Source organism: Pseudonaja textilis, chromosome 13 (genome assembly GCF_049901715.1).
Source record: "Pseudonaja textilis isolate UNSWEBS1 chromosome 13, rPseTex1.2, whole genome shotgun sequence".
NCBI classification, from domain to species: Eukaryota; Metazoa; Chordata; class Lepidosauria; order Squamata; family Elapidae; genus Pseudonaja; species Pseudonaja textilis.
Window position 1 is genome coordinate 17651251 of NC_142002.1, and position 22202 is coordinate 17673452.

Sequence of the window (22202 nt, forward strand, 5' to 3'; positions counted from 1 at the left end):
CCAATTCTGATTATCTGTTATCTGAGATTGGACTGCCATCTGTCAGAAATGGTGTAGGGGTCTCCCGCTTGGCCGGAGGGTGGGGGGTTGGACTTGATGACTTACAAGGCAGTGGTGGGATTCAATTTTTTTTTTACTACCGGTTCTGTGGATGTGGCTACCAAGGTGAAGGATACTGCAAAATCCCCCTTCCCACCCCACCCCAGTAACCTGCTTTCCAGCTCCCTTCTCCTGTGCAAGGCAACCAAAAGAGACCCATCCGATCATCTGGGACTCAATGGGAGGCAGAGAAGAGATGGGGTTGGTGGGGCCAGTCAGAGGTGGCATTGGCCGGTTCTCCAAACTACTCCAAATTTCCACTATTGGTTCTCCAGAACTGGTCAGAACCGGCTGAATCCCACCTCTATTACCAGGCCCTGTTCCAACTCTGTTAATCTGTGAAATGGTGCAGAATCCCCTGCTTAGTTGGGGAGGTTAGACTAGATGACCTACAAGGTCCCTTCCAACTCTGATTATCTATTGTTATCTCGGAAGCCTCCGTGGGGCAGGTTCCTTTTCCAGACCGACGCGCGCACCGCCTTCCTTTTCTTACAACCAGAGGTCATGTGCGATCCTAAAATAAACCAAGCCAGCCTCGCACATGGTCTCCGCATCCAAGTTGTCCGAAGGGTTGAGGGGGAGCGAACAGAAATGGTGGGGGGGAGATGTTTGGGAAGAGAAGAGCCTCAAGAACTTGGAGCAGAGGGGGGGAGGACCCCACGGGAATCACCATCCAGGAGGGAAAAAAAGCAGGAAGAAGAATTAGAAACCCACCAAATTTAGGACTCTCACGCACCAGGGAGGCTCAAGTCCCCAACGTGTTGAGAGCAAGGATTTTGAGTCCTTTCATAATTCAATGTCCAAGTCCATTTTGGGCACCTGCTGTCCTCGGCCAGGCTCCTCGCCTCCCGTGCCAAACAGCTGGTTCAACTCACTTTATTTATTTTTTTCCTCCCTCCGTCAAGAATGGCCACTAATGAACGGCGTTGGTTTCATTCAAGCTATTAGGAGTACTGTTTTGTGAATAAAAAAAGCATCTGGTCTTTAAAGAAACGGTTGGACGCCAAAGAAAGGAAATGAAGAAAGGGGGAGAGGAGGAAATGACAGTTTTATTTATATTTTTTTTTTAAAAAAAAGCCAAAACTTTATTAGAGCTCATTAAAAAAAAAATTTTTCCTGGCCTTCTGGTCTTTGTGTAGATCCTGTTATTAACGGGGGTTTTGTGTTTGATGTTCTTTCGTACAATAGAGACTTCGTTGCAGAAATTCACAATGCATTGATTGCCCAATTAAATACCCCAATCGTTCTATAGAGGGAGAAGTTGGTCATCCTCAGACTGGGCTGAAAACATTTTCATTATTTGTTTGGTTTAAATTTATATGGCCACCCCATACCAGAACAAGCATGATTCCGGCCAGCTCTCGGTTAAAAACGCTATAAATCCTACGGCACTAAAAACCAACCCGATTGTTTAAGTAATGACTATACATAGTCTGGACAAATTCTGGCTGATGTAGGAAAAATATATTGTATATCATTTATAATACAACATATATCTAAACATGTAATACAACATATACAGTTCGTTTAGTGATCAAAGTTCTGACGTCAATAGAATAGAGTAGAGTAGAGTAGGGTAGAATAGAATTTAGAATAGAATAGAATTTAGAATAGAATAGAATAGAATAGAATAGAATAGAATAGAATTTAGAATTTAGAATAGAATAGAATAGAATAGAATAGAATAGAATAGAATAGAATAGAATAGAATAGAATAGAATAGAATAGAATAGAATTATTTATTGGCCAAGTGTAATTGGGCACACAAGGAATTTGTCTTGGGGCAACTTCTCCACAAGTCAACATGCTATCTTTCCCTCTACCATAACAGAATCACAGAGTTGGAAGGGACCTTGAAGATCTTCTAGTCCAACCCCCTGCCTAGGCAGGAAAAATATACCATTTCAAACAAATGGTTGTCCAATCTCTTCTTAAAAACTTCCAGTGCTGGAGAATTCACAACTTCGTAGTTCCACTGGTTGATTGTTCTCACTGTTTGGTATAAACACTGGTAAAATGTTTGTAAAGGGTGCCCTTTGCTTAACATTGGTGCAACTCATAGGAAAACGCTGAACTGGGCCAAATAGTAGAATGGGTATATTATGCACCCTTCTTAACACTGTTAATTTAATGGCAACCACTAAGGGAATGTTTACTTGAGCCTTTTCCTGTTAACCAAGCTGTGTGCGCTGCTTACGAGGAGTTAATAATCTCTTTGTGTTTCTGAGATAAACGGTAGATGGTATTTTTGGAAGTTAGCACCCACTCCTCTCCTAGGAAAATGAAATATCCTAGGAAGTATTAAAAAGGCAGAATATTTTCCCTAAAAAGAGAAGTAGAAACTCAAGAGAGGCAGAAACTCAACCTCCACGCACACCTTTGTTAATGGGCGGGTCATTAAGGGCTGGGCCAAAGTATTCTACATAACAAAGGCCTCTGCTCATCTCACCACCTGTCCTGGGAAGATTGCATCAGCCAGCACTCAGGTGAAGCCATGCGGTCCAGACAAAGCCTACAAAGTTAGCTAAGACCCCCACCACTGGGAGCCTGACAGCCAATGGGATATACGTTTCTTACACAAGAACAGGAAACGCTACAGTGGGACCCAACAGAGGGTATATAACTAAGGGTCTCTCAGCATCTTGGCCCTTCTTTTCCTTCACACAACATCTTGAAGCATGTGATCATCCTTTTCACTTTGGAGCTGCAAGGCATGTGGTCCTGTCCACCATTAAACCACCTTTCCAAACAGCCTCCATGTTTCCAGTGTCTTTCCCCCCACTTAGAACACTGAACCCAGAAGGATATTTCTTCCAACAGGGTGATTAATTTAAGCAACATATAATATTTAAAAAAAACAAACGGTGCCGTAGACGATTGGGTTATTCGTGTCACCCAAACCTAGCCACCAGGTATCAAAGCAGGTAACCTTTTCCTGGGCATAATCCAGTTTTGGAAAATGTCTGTTACTTCTTTGAATTCCTTCCGATTCGCCATTCCCTTGAAAGACCTCTCTATCACTCATCAAACGTTGCAAGGAGATGCTTTTTCACTCTGCAGATGTCACTTGAGAATGATCTTAAAAAACAGACCAATAAAAAATGTATGTCAGGACTAGAAGAGGCTGCCTGGAGTATTTTTAGCTACCTTTTTTAAAAAAAAAAAAAAAATTCTCCCTCGGTTGGAAAAAAACAAAACAAAACTCCAAAACAATTCATTTAAAAACTCTTTGCCAGCTTGTTTTGACAGACCCGACATGCAGAGTTATGGGGCAGACTTCTGCAAAAGTAGAGCTCAATTAAGTAAAGCTCAATTAAGATTCCAAAAGGAGACTAGTATCAATTGCTTCCAAAAAATAAAAAATAGAATAATTCTTTATTGGCCGAGTGTGATTGGACACACGAGGAATTTGTCTTTGGTGCAAGTGCTCTCAGTGTCCATCAAAGAAAAGATACATTCGTCAAGAGTCAATCATCAGGTGCCACACTTATTTTTGTACAACAAAAATAAAAAAATGACTTGTCCCTTTCATATATATCGTAGCTAATTCCCAATTCCCAGATCCTTTGCTGTAAGATTTGCATTTGAGCCGCAATTCTTTTCGTGAGGCTGATGGAGGTATCAAAACAATTTCGTGGGAGGAAGGAATGATGTTAAAAAGAGGCTCAGAGTTCGTTTATCTGGCCCGGTGCGGGGAAGGAAAAGAAGAAAAAAAAAGATCATGAAAAATAAAAGATCAAGTTTGTTCCGTCGCTAGTTCTGGGAGTGATTCATATCAGGAAGTGGTATCACCTTTATTTTTAGAGCAGCTGGCAATTTGCAAGATCCCTCAGGTCTTCTGCACGGCTTGTACAAAATGCAAAGCCAAGAAGGCAGCTGTGTTGATCATGACAAAGACACACACACAAATTTAAAACAAAAAAAAAAAATCCCCAGATTTGTCTTTTATTAGGTCAACTCCAGGCTTACAAGAGAATCTGTGCAATCTTGGAGTTTCCAAAAATATTTCCTCGAGCAAGATTAAAGCGTTGAGAGAGGGCTGGAAATAAGACATACGGTTGCTTTTTTAAAAAAAAAAAATTAAAAAAAACCCTGTTGAGTCCAGATTAATCTTATATAACGTATTACAAGATTTACCTCCTTGCAAACGGAATCTATAGGGGGGCTGGGTTGGGTCAAGGATTTTTTTTTTCCCAGTCCTTGCTAGGAAAAGCAGAAGGAAATAAAATAGATTCCCCACCACCCATCGTTGGGAATATCAAAACCAGCTGCTAATGTTTAGACTATTTTCATCCTTTGTAAAACACAGAGATCCCTTGATAGATGGGGAATCTGCTAACTTTGATATGCATCTGAGACTGTAAGCTGATTTTTTTTCCCCTGCTGTTCAATTGTGTTTGATTCTGCGAGTGTTTTGGGGTTTTTTTTGGCCTCCTTCCTAGGGCTGAAGGAGGGTGACTGGCCCAAGGTCATCCAGCTGGCTCAGTGCCTTAAAGCAGGACTAGGACTCACAGTCTCCCAGTTTTAGCTTGGCGCCTTAAACACCCCAAACAAGCTGACTCTCTATAAGAAGCCGATATATAGACTTGATTTCACATCATATTTTTTTTCCCCCCTACTCTGCTTTCATCTTTTCCCCTCTGGATTGTTAATCATCTCTTGCTTGGGAAGGCTTGCAGCTGTTTTAGAAACCTTCCGTTGACTTAATCGTCGCTTTCAGGACATCATCTGGATTTTTCGTTCTGTGTTTAGTGTGCCAAGCAAGGAAGGCATTCTCAGAGGACTGTGAAATGAACTTCTGTTGGCAACCAACTCATTAGCGCCGAAGAAGAGCCAGAAACCACTCATCAAACATTTCTATGCCTGTTTTGGAGTTGCAATGAACAGAGGGAGGGGAAAGAAATTTGAAGGAGCAGTTTAAAACCAAAAGTGCATTCCATTCTTATCTTGCAAAGATTGTAACTAAGCTACCTGTGTTTCTCCCCGGGGGAAATCCCTCATTGGAGAATGTGATTGATGACTCTCAGCTATGAACGTGTTTCGTTGGAGAATATTAATTATGATACGCCCAGAGGAGTGGGGGGGGGGCAAAACAGGGTCATAGGAGATAATAAATTATGTGCTTCAGAATCGGCTTCATACAGGTCATGCCAACATGTTCGCTCCTAATGAATCCTTTGAAGTTTTTGAAGCTTGGGTCGAGGCTCATGATTTAATTAGGGCAACTGCAGGAATCCTGACAGACACACTGTAGAGTCAAAGTCTACATCTCAAAACTTTTTACCATATCTCCCATTAGGCTCAGCTAGGATTTTCAGGGGCAAGCCACGTTCTTTACTGCAAGGGGTATATAACCAATAACTTGACGTTGGAGAGCAAACCATCCCAGTTGGGAGAAGGGGTCAAGTAGGGAATTAGTCTGGACTCCTTCCATAAACACAGGAGGCAAAGTCTGACCCAACCTTGAATGTCTTTGACCCTTAGCTGGTCTTCGCTAGTCAAAAGCTGTACATCAGGGGAGATTCTTGTATTATAGGCAGAAAGCAATAAAGTGGCTTGTCTGAACTCTACACCTGTGAGTCTAGTTGTGCTCTCTGTCAGGATTCCCTAATTAAACCATGATTCTCGAGCCAAACTTCAAAAAACTTCAAAGGATTCATTCGAGGCGACCTACTGGCACTGCCCTGTAGGAAGCCAACTCTGGCCTACGTCATTTACAGTCCCCTGCGACCCTGTTTCCCCCTCCCTCCCCCTGGCTGTGTCATAAATCACATTCTCCAATTGTGCACATTCACAGGCTGGGTGTCATCATTCACGTTCTCCAATTCAATATATTCGCAGGCAAAAACTCTGGTATTTCAGTTACAGTCTTTTAAAGATAAAGAGTTGGAACGTAGTTCAAACTGCTGTACTGCTCTTCCAAATTTCTTTCCTTCTCCCAACTTTTCTTTTTAGTGGCAACTACTAAAACAGGCATAGGAATGTTTTATGAGTTGTCCCTCTCCCGACGCTTGATGACACGGGCACAGATGGGAAGATTTTCCACCGTAATTTCATCAAAGAGTAGCGAGGAATAAACTGCAGTGCCCAGCTATTGAGGCGTTTATACCATTGGAAAGTACCGCTCCTGATGTAACTAATGGACAGGAAGATCGTTAGAACTTGCAAAGGCTATCAAAGGTAAAGTTACTTGCCTCCTTTCTCCGGGAATATTTCTGAAAGAATATACCTGAAAGGAAACGTCAACTGTCAACTCACCTGTTACTAATTTAAGATCTTGTAGATCGTCTAGTCCAACCTCCCGTTCAAATGGTTGCTCAGTCTGTTGTTGAAAGCCTCCAGTGATGAAGAAGTCACAACCTCTGAAGGAAAGCTGGTCCATTGGTTGATTGTTCTTGCTGTCAGAAAATTTCTCCTTATTTCTAAGTTGAATCTCTCCTTGATCAGTTTCCATCCATTGTTGCTTGTCTGGCCTTCCGGTGCTTTGGAAAATAGCTTGACCCCTTCCTCCTCTCTGTGGCAGCCCCTCAAATATTGGAAGTCTGCTATCATGTCTCCCCTGGTCCTTCTCTTCCCTAGACTAGCCAGGCCCAGTTCCTACAACCATTCATTGTATGTTTTAACCTCCAGTCCCCTAAATCATCCTGGTTGCTCTTCTCTGCACTCTTTCTAGAGTCTCAACATCTGGATGCAGGACTCTAGCTGTGGTCTTACTAAGGCTTTATAGAGTGGGTATTAGTACCTTCCTTGATCTTGATTGTATCCCTCTGTTGATGCGATTTAGGATTGCATTGGCTTTTTTGGCCAGTGCCGCACACTGCTGGCTCATCGTTAAATGATTGTCCGCTAGGACTCCAAGACCTTTGGGGTTCATAGTTTAGAAATTGCACAATTGTGATGTAGGGCCTGTGCTCAATTTTGCGATTCCCCAAGATCGCTAAGCCTCTTTATTTGTGTCTTTGTGTGTGTGTAAAACTCTTCGTTAATATACCCTGATGGTGCCGTTGTCTTAGCCCTTAAGAGAAGAAACAGCCCGTGTTTAGACTCCAGATAACGCAACGTCTTTTCTGCAAGGGAACACCAGGACAAGGGAATGCATAGAAGCTTGGTATTTATTCCACCAAATCGAACAGTACCATGGAAAAAAGAGAAGGGAAGCATTGAAGGTCGAGGGTCAAAGAATACTGCATAGTCACGTTACAACATAAAGATTGCCACGTTTGTTACACAGGTAATTATACCCTTCCCGCTAGTTGTTGAAAACATGACAGTGAGAGGTCCCAGGATGTATTGTTAGACACTGAGACAGAGCACAAAAACGCCTACGGGATTACGGTTGATTAAGCACCAACCAAAGAAACTTTCATCCTTGTATGGCTTCAGGGGTAGAATGAGAGGCCCAAGCTGTGTTTTCTCCACCTGGAAAATGGGGGACCACGGAGCTGGGCTTTTGGAGGTTCTGGAAGTTCTGACTCACAGTAGGGATCTACAGTGGAGGAGTGGGGGGGTGGGATTTGTCTCTTGCCTCACCCCAAGCCTTGAACTGGAAGACGTACAAATGGGCACGCCACCTAATTTACAAGACTCGGAACCTCCCTTGGCAAGGATTCCTTTGCTTCTTCGGTTGCCCTCTTCCAATTGTGTTTTGATAAAGAGGGGTGGTGTGTAGGGGTGTGTGTGTGTGTGTGTGTGGTGCACATTCATTTCAGTACACAGCCAGGACTGGAAGACGTATTAGTGGGCACGCCACCTAATTTACAAGACTCGGACCCTCCCTTGTCAAGGATTCCTTTGCTTCTTCAGCCTCTTTCTACAAGAGGTGCCCTCTTCAAATTGTGTTTCTGTCAAGAGGTGTGTGTGTGTGTGTGTGTGTGTGTGTGTGTGTACATTCATTTCAGTACACAGCCAGGACTGGAAGACGTATTAGTGGGCAAGCCACCTAATTTACAAGACTCGGACCCTCCCTTGTCAAGGATTCCTTTGCTTCTTCAGCCTCTTTCTACAAGAGGTGCCCTCTTCAAATTGTGTTTCTGTCAAGAGGTGTGTGTGTGTGTGTGTTTGTGCGTGTGTGGTGCACATTCGTTTCAGTACACAGCCAGGACAACTCCCAGGAGAGTAAATGGCTCTTATCCTTCCCTATCAAAAGGTTGATGGAAGATAGACTGTCTAGATGTATGAGCAAAGGGAGAAGGTCGAAAAGAGGTAGCACTTCAAGGTGGACCATGGTAAGGGAAGGGGGAGAGGGTCAGACAACTGATGGTTCTAACCTGAGACAGGTACACACACCTCATGTTCACTGAAGAAGGGTGGAAGGAGGAAGATACGTTACAAGGGAGAGGACTTGGGCCGCAAAGAAAATACTCAGCTCACACACACGCGCGCACGCAAGGAAGACAAACTCATTGGGCGGTCTGTTGGGTCTTTTCTCATCAACTAGGGTCAGCCTTGCCCCCTCACAGACCACCCCACCCCACTCACACGGATCCCAAGTTGACCGACTGGGATCAAGAGGCAGCACGGAGTCACATGACGGTGCATTTCTCAGCCGACTGCTTCAGGTCATCTATGGTGGCTTGGGCTTTGTCCTTCAAGGAATCTAGGTCTAGGTTCTGGATGTTGGTCAGCTGTCCGATAACAGAGTCCTTCTCCTCTTCTTCCTCGTTGTCTTGCTCTATCATCTTGGCCAGCTCCTTAGGCAGCTCCACGTCACCCCCGGCGAGTTGGATCTGGTTGTCGTCCATTTCGTTCTAGAGAAAAGAGGGTTAATTGATGAGCTGCGGTGGCGCAGTGGTCAGAGGGAGGTACTGCAGGCTCCTTCTGTGGACTGCCTGCAATTTGGCAGTTTGAATCTCACCAGGCTCAAGCTTGACTCAGCCTTCCATCCTTTCAAAGTCAGTAAAATGAGGACCCAGATTGTTGGGTGCCATAGAGAGGGCCGGAAAGCACCATGAAGTGGCATGTAAGTCTAAGTGCAATTGATAGTGCCCTTCCTTCCTTCCTTCCTTCCTTCCTTCCTTCCTTCCTTCCTTCCTTCCTTCCTTCCTTCCTTCCCCTCCCTCCCTCCCTCCCTCCCTCCCTTCCTTCCTTCCTTCCTTCACCTTTCTGTCTCCCTCCCCCTTCCCCTTTCTCTCTATCTCCTTTTTTCCTTCCCTTTTCTGTTTCCCTTCCTTCCTTCCTCCCTCCCACCCTTCCTTCCCCTTTCTCTCTATCTCCTTCCTTCCTTCCCCTTTCTGTCTCCCTTCCTTCCTTCCTTCCTTCCTTTCCTTCCTTCCCTATCTCTATCTCCTTCCTTCCTTCCTTCCTTCCTCCTCCTTCCTCCCTCCCTCCCTCCCTCCCTTCCTTCCTTCCTTCCCTCCCAGTGGTTAGAATGCAGCATTGCAGGCTAACTCTTCTCACTGTCAGCAGTTCGATCCTGACTGGCTCAAGGTGGACTCAGCCTTCCATCTTTCCGAAGCCGATAAAATGAGGACCAAGATTGTTGGGGGGCAAGAGGCTGACTCTGTAAACCGCTTAGAGAGGGCTGTAAAAGCACTGTGAAGCGGTATATAAATCTAGTGCTACTGCTATTGCTTCCGACTCAAGGTGGAGAAAATTTCATCGATGGCGGTAAGTCTCAGGAAGAGGCACTTCTGGTAGACCTCGGCTTACGACCGTAACTGAGACCAAAACATCTCCCATTGAGCAACACAGTCATTGCATGAGCCATGCCTAATTTTACAACCTTTTCTGCCGCATGAATCTCTGCAGTCATTGAGTGAATCATGAAGCAAACCCAGCTTCCTGCATTGACGTTGATGGTCAGCAGCTGGCTGGGAAGGGTTGCAAGGGACAATCCTAAGTTCCCAGGAGGAGGCAACCATCATACATATGGGCCGCCCAATTTTTCATCACATGACCACAGAGGTGTTGCGACGGTTGTAAGTGCAAGGACCAGTTTTAAGTCACCTGTCATAACTTTGGCCCCTAAACAAACAGTTGTACGCTGAAGGCAACCTGTAGATTTCTGAGTAGGTTTGGAGTCCAAAGCTAAGCAGGTTTGGCCTTGGTTGGATTTGGATGAGACCAGCAGGGAATTCTTGGACAATGGGTTGGATAAGAAATTTCCTCTCCTTCCACAAAACTTCAGTAATGACAGTAACTACTTCGCTAGGCTTGTCAAGAAAAATACATGTAGGAATCTGTGAATTCCCCCAAGAATTAACCTTAACTTGAGAGTAACTTTACCTCTACTAACAAATAAATTTGAGAGCACCTTGAAGGAGGAACATGAGGGTCAGAATCAAATTTAGAACACAGAACAGGGAATATCAGAATTGTAAGGGACCTTGGAGGTCAACTAGTCCAACCCCCTGCCTAAGAAGATCCTATATCTACCATTTCAACCCAGTATCTTCATAGTTAGATTATTCTGATTTTTGGAATCTGGAAGGTCTATTGATCATCCTGTTAGCTGCATTCACATTGTCGTGTTAACCAGGTCAGCTAAAAGTTCTCGTGGCAGCATTCATACAAACAGGCAAATTGATTAGGCTTAATCTTCTCTCTGGCTTGGGGCCCTGTGCAAATTTGGCGATGAGCCAGTTCCATGATCTAATCGAGCTTCACTGCCACTTTGGAACAAGGACCCAACCAACATATTAAAAACATACCATATTCTCCCTGATGTAAGAGACTCTTGCAAATGTCAGGTATAGGATTACAGACGAATGACTAAATGCCAGGTATAAAAATAGGCTATTTTGTCAGATTTCAGCCTGGGGCAAAAACCCCAATAAATACGGTTAGCAAAACAAATAGAGTGGAAACCAACTGCGTTCATCATAAGCTCCATTGATTTGAACATGAGCCAGTTAGAAGCGGAATTATGAACATAATTGGATTGTCCTAATTATGTCTGTTCTTCAAAAAATATATCAGTAAATGAGTAGAATATTGGATTTTAGATTCAAAAGGAAAGAATTCCAGTGGAGGCAATTGACTATGTGGCAGTTCATGGCTAAACTCTGGATGGCCGAACTACGCTCAACATCATCTTCATCTAACCCATTGAGTAGCCCCCAAAATGCAATTGGTTTCAACTGGAATAAATCACCAGTTCAGTTTAGCCAGAAGGATTTCCTAGGATCCATTTTGCTTCGGTTCTGACTGGATAGTCTATCCTTCCATCTCCTCACCATCCAATCTCAACTGATGAAGCTTCTTGGATAAAAAGCGAAGCATCTTATCCAAGACACCCAAAGGCCAGACAAGGAATGATGGATGGAAACTGAACAAGGAGAGAGATTCAACCTAGAAACAAGGAGGAATTTTCTGACAGGGAGAACAATCCACCAGTTGAACAGAAGTTGCCTTCAGAAGCTGTGGGAGCTTCATCACTGGAGGCTTTCAAGAAGAGACTGGACTGCCATCTGTCAGACATGGTGTAGGGTCTCCTGCTTAGGCGGGGGGGAGGGAGTTGGACTAGATGACCTACAAGGTCCCTTCCATCTCTGTTAATCTGTATTTACATCTGTATCTTCCCTCCTCCTCAAAAAACAACCCAGCTGCCTTTTAATTTTTTTTTAAAAAAGCACTTTTTGAGTGAACTATGACCAGGATGACTGAGAATCTCCATGAACATTCCCAAGACGATGATTCTCAAACTTGGCAACTCTATGACCTTAAATGACTGGGGACTTCTGGGAGTTGAAGTCCAACGGTCTTCCAGTGGCCAAGTTTGAGAAACACTTCCTTGAGTGTCCTCTACATCATTTTTTCCCCAGGATTCCCAAGCAGAACCCTCCCTATTGAAAAGATGCTATTGGTTCAGGGGTATCTAAGATGGTTAGCTAAGTATCTCTATGCAGTAGAAGTCTATCTCTTTGGGGCCTTTGGACCATATCCAAGGCCCACATTTTTCAAAGGGACAGAGTGTTGATGGCTGTTGGGGGAGCCACCATTTTGGTTTTAACTCTCCCCTTGCAGAGATTTCTGCTGCTGTCTTTCTAAAAAAAGGGGGGGCAAATGTATTCCTATTGCAAGTGGCATCTACCCTGGTTGACGTCTTCGTAAGGCGGAGCAGTGCGTAAGGATCTTGTCCTCTTTCTGTCTTCAACTGATGGTAGAGGACGCCCACATCAACTCACTTTGGGGAACAGGGAAGTTGTGTTTATTTCTGTTTCCTTATTTCCAATATTTGCAGAGTACCTCAGAAGGACATTTTGGGTGCATTGTGATATAAATTAAAACCATGCAATACGACTTTCTTCTTGTGTTCTACGGTACAAATTAAAACGATGTTATATCCAGCTCAAAGCCAAGCAGCAAACAATGCCACGGAAGGGCCCGGGCAGAATTAAATTTTAAAAAAAGAAAGAAACCAAGAGAGGGAATTGTAGTCGTGAGAAACTTCTAAACAGGAGAACTGCGAATCTGATTCAATAGCAACCGGATGGAGTTAATCCTTCAGTTCAAATCATGACATTGAATCCAGTGTCTTCGAATCAATCCCAATGCGAGCAGGTTTTGACTTACAACCATTCGTTTAGGGTGACTGGCTGACTGGGGAATTCTGGGAGTTGAAGTCCACACATCTTTACAGAGTGGCCAAGGTTGAAAAAGTGGCCTCAACTTTAAACAAAAAAAAAATATGGGGGTTAATTGGTGATCTCTGCAGGATCTGGCCTGGATTCTCCATAACCCCTTTGGTTATTTATTTATTTTATTTATTAAATTTACTCCGTCTTACCACAGGGTAACTAACTCTGGGCAGCTGACACTATTACAAATATAAAACTAGACAAAAACCTACGGACAATATAAATAACTATAAAAACCCCAAATATTCATCTCTAATTAAAAGATAGGAGGAGGGAGGGAGTAGGATAAAGAGCAGGGAGAGAATTACCATGTCCGTATATCTGCTGGGAACCTATTCTACCGTAGCATAAAACAGCATAATTTCTTCATTTTGAGTGTGAAGTTTGACTATAGTACAGTTATGTTAGGGCAGGGGTCCCCAGCCTTGGGAATTTTAAGACTTGTGGACTTCAATTCCCAGAATTCCTTTCCAATTCTGGGCACCGAAGTCCATAAGTCTTAAAATCCCCAAGCCCTAATGCAGAGAAGCTCCCTCAAGAAACCGGACTGAGATTTGTGAAGGGTTCACTCCATACCTTGGGCAGTTTGTATTTGTCACGGAAGTGAGTCCGCAGAGTCGCACGCTCAGCCTTCTTCTGGGCAAACTCAGCATCACGCTCCATCCTGCAAAAGTCACAGGGGGAAAGAAATTGATTTCAACCCTGAATAGGTCTGCTCATCTGTCCAAACAGACTTGGATCGTTTGTGGCAACGTAAGAATTCTAAACTGATGACTCGTTTAATTCCACCCTCTCCCTTCGGCCTTCTCTTCTCCTACTATAATCAATGTTTTCATAGCAAGGCAATAATCCCATATCCTGGTAAGGAAAGCTGATGGCTGTCCAGATATTGTTGAAGTACAATCCCCAGCGTTTACAGGGTTAGTAACTACAGTATACTGAATTCTACTGTGTAGTGCAATATTAATTCAATTGCATAGAATGTGAAGGATGTGTGTTTGTGTTTTATTTTTATAGTTATAATGTAGACTGAAGATGGCATTTGATTTAGTTGTATGAGGTGCATAAAGTAAAGTAGAAACCCAAGACAAGCTTCACAGAACCTCAATTCTAAATGCATCAACAGGATTCAACTGAAGAATAACCTCAACATATTAACCAGTGGAACTCACCTATGTTCCTGGCCTCAAAGCCAGGAAGAACAGTCAAGTCTGAACAGTAGGACTGCAGTTGGAATAGTTGCATCAAGTTTTGGGGACCACGATTTTAAAAAGTCGTTGAGACAGAGTGTGGAGTGTGGAGAAGAGCAACAGAGATTATTAGGAGGCTAAAATATATGAAGAACAGTTGCGGGGATTGGGTATGTCTAGTTTAGTTCAAAGAAGGACTAGGAGTGGATGATAGCAGTCTTGCAGAATTTGAGGGGCTGCCACAATGAAGAAGGGGTCAACTTATTCTCCAAAGCATCTGAAGGCTGGACAAGAAACAATGGATGGAAACTAACCAAGGAGAGAAGCAACCAAGGACTACGGAGAAATTTCCCGACAGTTGGAATAATTAACCACTGGAACAGCTTGCCACCAGAAATGGTAGATGCTCCATCACTGGAGGTTTTGGAAAATGGGCAGCTGTTTGTCTGAAATAGTATAGGTTTTCTGCTTGATCGGGGGTTGGACTAGAAGACCTCTAACTCTGTGCTTCTGTTCTGTTATATGGTTTTTAAAGCCTCAGGAAAGGCTAATAGGTTCAGAGCCATCCTGCTTCCTGGAGGGCAGATACAGAGGAGGCAGGATGTCGGTTTCCGAGAAGATGGCGTTGCTTGATGGAGGAGACCTGGGGCATGGCTTCCCAAAACGATGGCCAGATAAGCAGTCCCGCAAATAGCTTGGCCCTATTATTAGCAAATGTGCTCCATTTGGCAAGCTAGGACAAAATTGCCAGAGGATAACTACATGGGAACAGGAAGATTTCCCAAAGGAGGCTGTTATCCAGGCCAGCGTGAAGTTAATCAAAAGACAGAGACAAAGTCACATTAATTAAGCAACAAAACTTGGCTTAGTTACTGAGAAATAATTGCCTGTCCTCGTCCTCGACTCAGATCCAACTGTTGTTGATCTGACACAACTGGTGTTGTGTTGCATGCTGCCTACGTATAAGTGTCTGTGTGTGCATGCATGTGCCTATGTGGGATGCAATCTTGCTCGTCAAAGGGCTTGTTTGATCATTTTACATCCTCTCCACTCTATTGATATTGTCGTAAGGATTATTTCTTCTTATCTATGCCCAGGATGGAATCCCAGTTTCTGTATTATGTAATCCAGAAAGCCTAACCTCACATGAGGTTCATTCATCACCCCAGGCATGGTACATGGTACGATGATCACATCCCTGACAAACCTTCATAGAAACGGTGAACAAAGTCCCAAGTTTGTAGAACGAAACAATGAAGAACGAAAAAGCGAGGCTAGCTAGATGCAAAGAAGAAAGGAAGCGAATCCGTAAGTGAATTTTTAAAATAAACTTAGTCAAAAAGGTTTACCAGACTCCTGATCATTATTATTGTTTTGCTATCATACAATGACCCAACGTTAGTCATTATCCTTGTAACTTCCCTTAATCTCTTGCAACTAGGTTGGCTTTGATTCAAGGGGTTAAGAAACCAATGGCTTCGTTCACACAACATTCCCAACTTAAGAGAAAAATCCAGCAGTTGTAGTCATGCGACCTAATGCCCTTGATTAAGTGTGCGTTTGTGTCTGCCTTTACACACTGAACTGATGTGATGGATTTACTGGGCAAATATTAGACAAATCCAAGAAATGGCTTCATTTGGTACCCAAAATTAGCATGTTGAGTGAACCCAACCATCCAGGATCTGCAGAAGATCCTGCCTCTAGTCTTCCAGGGATGTATAAAAACAGAAGAGCTTTCATTTCCTCTATTCTCTTCCTGCCACAACATCAAAGTAATCTTAATTGGTTCCATATCTCCTTTCAGTGGCATAACTAACTAATTCTCAGTCCAAGTCCTATGACTCAATCAATTCTCCTTCCTGGGAACATTTAAACAAAAGCCGCAGATGACACAAGCTGTTAGACAGCAGGGCCGACCAATGAAATCCTGGGTCCATCTTCGTTGAAGGGTATTTAAGCGGAGGCAGGGGAGCCATCTGTCTGCCCAGCCACGGCTAAAACTAGACACTTCACAGGCAGTGATTTAAGGATACCCCCTCTCTGACGCTTTTTGCAAAAACTGAGAAAAAACCGCTACGAAGAAATTCAGCCAAGTGCCAAACACAAGCTCTACTTGATGACATAATAGAAAGGAGGTTTAATTCTGATTCTTTTTCCTGTTCGTATGTGATTTCTCCATGCACTGAGCCACTCATACGTGAGACTCGTGACTGTGATGGATTTCTTTCGCCCCAGGCCGATTGTTCCTAATCTTGTTGGATCCAGCTGTCACACCATCTTTCAAAGTTAATGCAGTTTTGTAGTTTCTGCATCGGACAAAGATGGATTTACCTTTCGCTTGTGTAATTCTGGGACGTAGCTTAAAACAAGCGCGAGAGTTAGGACAGCCCTGACAGACTCCGTAGAGAGGAAAATTAAGTACCGTCAAGCAAAACAGGAACTGGTCTATTAAATTAAATTCTTGTTATAGGTCAAAGATAAGAAATAGGGTTTTGGGTTCTCTTAGCTCTTTAGCTCAAAAGCTGAGATTAAGGGGCATTTCTAACCATCGTGTTTATGTTTCTGGGCTTGTTCCCTGTGCCTCCAATGTTCTTATATTCATCTGAAAAACTTGTTATCGAATTGTTTCAAGACAAAACTCTTTGGAAACCGGAGTTCTCGCCACAAGAGAGAACAGGTGGACCTCTATCCCAAATCTTTAATCTACCTTTAAGCTTAAGTGACTACCTTTTGGATACAGACTAGCTCCTCTGTGCTTTCTGCAAAGATAATAGAAGTCAGACAGAGGTGCTTACTCACGATGGAGCTCGGGAGAGGATGGGGTGTGAAGATGAATAGTTAAGGTATTATAAAGCTCTGAGAGCCGAGTGCAGACAGTGAGTAATTCCAAAGAAGAACAATGTATTATGTACAAAAGCGGCTTTAAATAATGTTTGTGTTCCTTCTCCCCCCCACAAATGAGAAATAATTCAGCATATAAATAAATCCACAGTGAGGGGTTTTTTTCCTCTTCCTGAGAAAACAATCCCATCTCTTGAAAGCAAAAGAGGATTAAAAGATTAGAGAGTTTGTGAAAATACATTACCGATGTTCCCTGCTCTCTGTAACAAATGTTTTCCTTTTTTGTGTTTCCTCCTCTGCATATCAGAAAACAGGTGCAGGATCCTGTTTAAGTTCCATTTAAAGGAAACATCAGCTTCTGCAATCTGCCTTCTACAGCCCTGGATTCCTATATTTGCATTTGGAAAGCAGAGGATTTAAGGTCGAACTTTGCATAAAAACTGCTTAGAGCCAAGGATTTATTTCTGCGCAGATATTCCTGAGAGCTATTTTTAATTTAGCTCGCAAATTCGCTCTATTTTTATGGTAAGCTCGGCCCCTTCCAACGTTTAGTTGGAATCCATCTAAAACCCTCCTGATTTTGAGCTTTCAAGTAGCTTCTCTTTTTTTCCCCTCCTGGAATTCCTACATGTTTTATTTAGTGTGGAAGGTATGGATCTCAGAATCAGAATTTCTGATTGGAGGAACAAGTTCGTGGTTTTGTTCAGCCTAGAATATCCGAAATCTTCCGTCTCTGTGCATGGACCCATCGTCCCACTGATTCCATCGCTCTGAACCGATAAGTCATGTTAGACTTGAGCCAACTAGCCACATATCCATATCCAGACCGAGTACCTGGTACCTTTCCTGGTATGTTCCTTTGGACAATAAATGCCATGTGCCCTGAACCACCTGATAGAGGTCTGAATCTGAGCTGTTATACAAGGAGCTATATTAAGTAAAGCAAAGTCATCACATCTTATTTGATTACTCTGATTAAAAAGGAGTGAAGGGTTTTGCCCTCTTGCTCCTTCGTATTAATCTTCCACAGAGACACTCAAGCATAGGCCTGTGAAGGCGGCATTCAGAAGACTAATAGTGACAAGACATGTCTAGTTCAATTAATGAAGTGGACTCTCGTCCAATAATAATGCTGATGCTACCATGCACTCATCAACCAACATCTAAACTTTTCTAGACTATCCCTTTGAGATGTATTGGGAGTCAGTTTTCATCCTCCATCATGGGAAGGGTAGCAGCAGCAAAGAATCGTTTTGAGGAGTTGATATTAATTGATGATATTATTATTCCTCATTTCTGAGCAATGGATGCTTATGATGTGGCTATCGTTAATACAGACTATACTCTTCATTGCAGTCATGAAAATCTGTTTTACTGTATTCTTTTGGAATTGCAAGAAGATGAATTGAACTGAAAGAAGACTACACCACAAGTATCTGGAAATATTGGGGCATAAAATAATGGGGAAACTTAAAGTCATCAAGTTTTTTTTTAAGGATGCCCCCATTTCTGTCTCAGAGATATAACATGGCAACCATTACATCAGGATGGCCAGTCAGGTGTTCTGAGCTATGATGTCATCATTCTCAGCCAGCCATATGACAACGCTGTAAGTCAGAACACCTGGAGAGCAGCAAATTGGAGAAATATGTCTAGCCTGATGACATGTCACAAGGATTGTATTTATCACAACCCATGCTGAAAATCAGAGACGAAAAAAGAAGTGAAGAAGAGGTCTCCCTTCTTGTATTTATTAAATTTATACACTTTCTCATGCAATACCATGCACTTACTTTTCTTCCACCAGCTGCTTCTGATACTCTTCATATTCTTCCTTCGTCATTCCTTGGGCTTCCGCTGGAGATTTGTCCCCTTCTCCTTTGTCTTCTCCTCCTAAGCCACCAGTGAGATTCTTCAGTTGGCCACCAACCATTGTCTTCACCATGAAAGCCATGGCTAGGCAGAAGGGAGAGCGGTGGCGGCAGCAGACACAGGAGTGGAGTTAGCACCCGCTGGAGATGGCGGGAAGACGCTCAGGTGGGTCGTGGAGTGGGCTGGGCTTCTTAAGCTGGGTTCAGATCAGCATCTCGTCTCTTGTGGAAGAAGCGTCCCCTCGTCGTTTTCCATCGAGGCTCAACGGGGCTCCGGAGGGGGAAGAGTAGACCAAGGCCAAAGGAAAGAAGTTTCAGAACCCGGTGTCTGCGGACAGCTCCGAAGAAGCGCGCACGCCGTGGGAAGTCGCAGCCTGGCGGGCTCGGAGCGCTTGTTTCAGCACCACGGCGCTCGGACAGCGACTGCCGTCTATGGGCGTTGGGGAGCCGATGTTGCCGACGGGGCTGATCCAGGAGAGAGACTCCCCTCCCTCCGCGGAGGGCCGTCCTTCGGAGCCCCAACCCTCTTAAGTTGGTCTAACCCCGATTCTCCAAGCGTGACAACTTTACTCCGCCCCCTGATCCCTCCCTTTTGGGCTTCTCAGCCCCACCTTCCTCTTTTACTTTTATTTATTTTATTATTTCTTTCAAGAAAGGAGACCTGCCGAAGCCTCTTCGCTGCTTCCTTCCAACCTTTAGCAAGAAGGTGGCTTCGATTGGGGTTCACCTTTATTTTAGTTGATTTTTTTTTTATTAAATACAATTCTTAGTGCTAAGTAAACATCGTGCTGTCTGGATATTTAATTTGCTTAACAATACAAATTTACATTCTTCACCTTTTTTTTAAAAAAGAGGCAAATCTATTGCTGAAACGGCTACCCTGGGTGGCAGCGTCTGAATTCATCTATTGGGAGGAAGAGTTTATTTATTTTATTTTATTTTATTTATTTATTTTACTTTATTTATTTTGCTTTACTTATTTTACTTTATTTTACTTTATTTATTTTACTTTATTTTACTTTATTTATTTATTTTACTTTATTTTACTTTATTTATTTTACTTTATTTTATTTATTTATTTTGTCAAGCATGTATTAGATAACAGATATAAGTATAAACATGATTACAAATCCATGAAATAAAAGGGAACATTACAGGGCAGGGACAATAGGCACGCTGGTATGCTTATGCACGCCCCCTTACAGACCTCTTAGGCATTGGGTGAAGTCAAGAGTAGACAGTCTAAGGTTGAAGTTTTTGGGAAGAAGCCAAGTATGTTTCCCCAGTGTTTTTCACCAGCTTTGCTCAAGCTGGCTTCGAAGGGGCCAGCCGTCAAATGTCACAGGCAAAGTCTTTCATTCACTTGGCTCAGAGTTAGGGGGATTCTGTCCCACACATCTGGAGGACATCCAGACAGAGAAGACACTTGTAAGCACGCAAATACAGATGCGATGGACAGAAAAGTGGGAAGCAGTGAAGTTAAGCGCTTGTGAAACCAAGCTATCATTCGATCATGCCACATGCGGCTGAACTTCAACTGGCTTTCCTCAAAAGCTAGGTCAAAAAGGTGGATTTTTACCTCTTTGGACTGGCGTGGTTTCCCTTTCTTTTGTCCTTTATGTTAAAGAATGTATTTATCTTCTAGAGTTATTACATTTCTTAGAGCCTGCAATAAAGAGTTTTCTGGCACCTTAAAAGACTGATTTCATGAGGTATAAGCTTCCATTTTACACCTGCGTTTGAACTGCATGCTTACTCCATCCAAGTTTATGAATCTGTCTGTGTTTCTTCGCCTTCTTGTGCCATATCCATCATTGGACATTGGCAATCACATTGGCGATCCTATTTTTATCAACAGCTGCATGAAAAAGGGCTGTTGAGTTTTGTCCAAACTTGGATTTTGAAGCCATGATGTTCTTCCTCCGCCTGCTACTTCATTTACCTTCACTCTTTCCCTGGAGGATTAAGTGAAGGATGCTGTATTTTTCCAGGTGTCGCATCACATGCCCAAAATATTCTAACTTTCATTTTTTTTTTTATGGTTTTGATGATTTCCCTTGGCTTTCCCAAGCAGCTCCTCATTTTTGATTTTGTCAACCCAAGATATATGTAACAGCCGCCTGTGTGCCCAAGACCACAAACTAAACTCACAGTTGCACAACTTAGTTGGGCAAAGTGTAGTTGATAGTTTCAGATGCACAGCTGATGCAAACACACCCACCCACCAAAACCGAGTCTCACTCGATCTAGTTCTTTATTTACCCTCCTGCTTTTCAGTGAAATTTCACTCCCAAAAGTGACTTGTAGAGCAATTAAAATCAAACACCATAGCATTAGCAAGTTTGTGATTGCAAGGCTATTTTAGACCTTGGTAATAATGGCTGGAACATTAAGAGTTTTAAGTTCTGGCATAAGGGGAGGAAGGAGGGAAGGAAGGAAGGAAGGATATGAGAATGAGAGGCAGGAAGGGAGGAAGGAAGGATGTGAGAATGAGAGGGAGGAAGGAAGGAAGGAAGGAAGGAAGGAAGGAAGGAAGGAAGGAAGGAAGGAAGGAAGGAAGGAAGGAAGGAAGGATATGGGAATGAGAAGCAGGGAGGGAGGGAGGAAGGAAAGGAATGAGAGGGAGGAAGGAAGGAAGGAAGAATATGAGAATGAGAGGAAGGAAGGGAGGAAGGAAGGAAGGAAATGGGAATGAGAGGCAGGGAGGGAGGAAGAAAGGATATGAGAATGAAAGGGAGGAAGGGAGGAAGGGAGGAAGGAAGGAAGGAAGGAAGGAAGGAAGGAAGGAAGGAAGGAAGGAAGGAAGGAAGGAAGGAAGGAAATGGGAATGAGAGGCAGGGAGGGAGGAAGGAAGAAAGGATATGAGAATGAAAGGGAGGAAGGAAGGAAGGAAGGAAGGAAGGAAGGAAGGAAGGAAGGAAGGAAATGGGAATGAGAGGCAGGAGGGAGGAAGGAAGGATAAGAATGAGAGGAAGGGAGGCAGGAAGGAAGGAAGGAAATGGGAATGAGAGGCAGGGAGGGAGGGAGGAAGAAAGGATATGAGAAAGGAAGGAAGGAAGGAAGGAAGGAAGGAAGGAAGGAAGGAAGGAAGGAAGGAAGGAAGGAAGGAAGGAAGGAAGGAAATGGGAATGAGAAGCAGGGAGGGAGGAAGGAAAGGAATGAGAGGCAGGCAGGGAGGGAGGGAGGGAGGAAGGAAGAATATGAGAATGAGGGGAAGGAAGGGAGGAAGGAAGGAAAGATATAAGAAGAAGGGAAAAGGAAGGCAGGAAATGGATTCCCTAGAGAACACAATTGGGGGAGGGAATGAGAAAACCTTTAAAATAAACGAAAAGAGCATAGGAATAGCTCAGCTACAAAGCTTCTGCTTTGAATGGATAATGCCCATTAGCAGCAGCTAAGCTCCTAATGTAAGAAAATAATGTACTATAAGCAGACATCGCTTGTGAACCAAAAACACCCTCCTATGTTCACATGTGAATAATTATGAACGCGGCTTTTGATACAGAGAGGACGATAGCCAATCGTGGCCAAATTCAAGCCACGTTGAAAAATAGAAAAGTAAAAGGGATCACATCTTAAAAGAAGGGAACAAGAGAGCTGGAAGAGACCTCGAAGGTCTT

General features: G+C 43.4%; 1 protein-coding gene and 1 long non-coding RNA gene across 2 annotated transcripts; both read right to left on the bottom strand.

The window, feature by feature from the left end:
* Positions 1-3047: 3047 nt before the first annotated feature.
* On the bottom strand, positions 3048-6623 carry LOC148124737 (uncharacterized). The gene is made up of 2 exons (XR_015745128.1): positions 6358-6623; positions 3048-3177 (listed from the first exon to the last, which is right to left on the bottom strand). It is a non-coding gene; the product is annotated as an uncharacterized LOC148124737 (long non-coding RNA).
* Positions 6624-7193: 570 nt separating this feature from the next.
* CPLX3 (complexin 3) lies at positions 7194-19096 on the bottom strand. The gene is made up of 3 exons (XM_026709760.2): positions 18505-19096; positions 13254-13341; positions 7194-8846 (listed from the first exon to the last, which is right to left on the bottom strand). The coding sequence occupies exons 1-3, from the start codon at positions 18663-18665 to the stop codon at positions 8622-8624; spliced, it is 474 nt and encodes a 157-aa protein (XP_026565545.1). The 5' UTR covers positions 18666-19096; the 3' UTR covers positions 7194-8621.
* Between the last annotated feature and the right edge of the window lie 3106 nt (positions 19097-22202).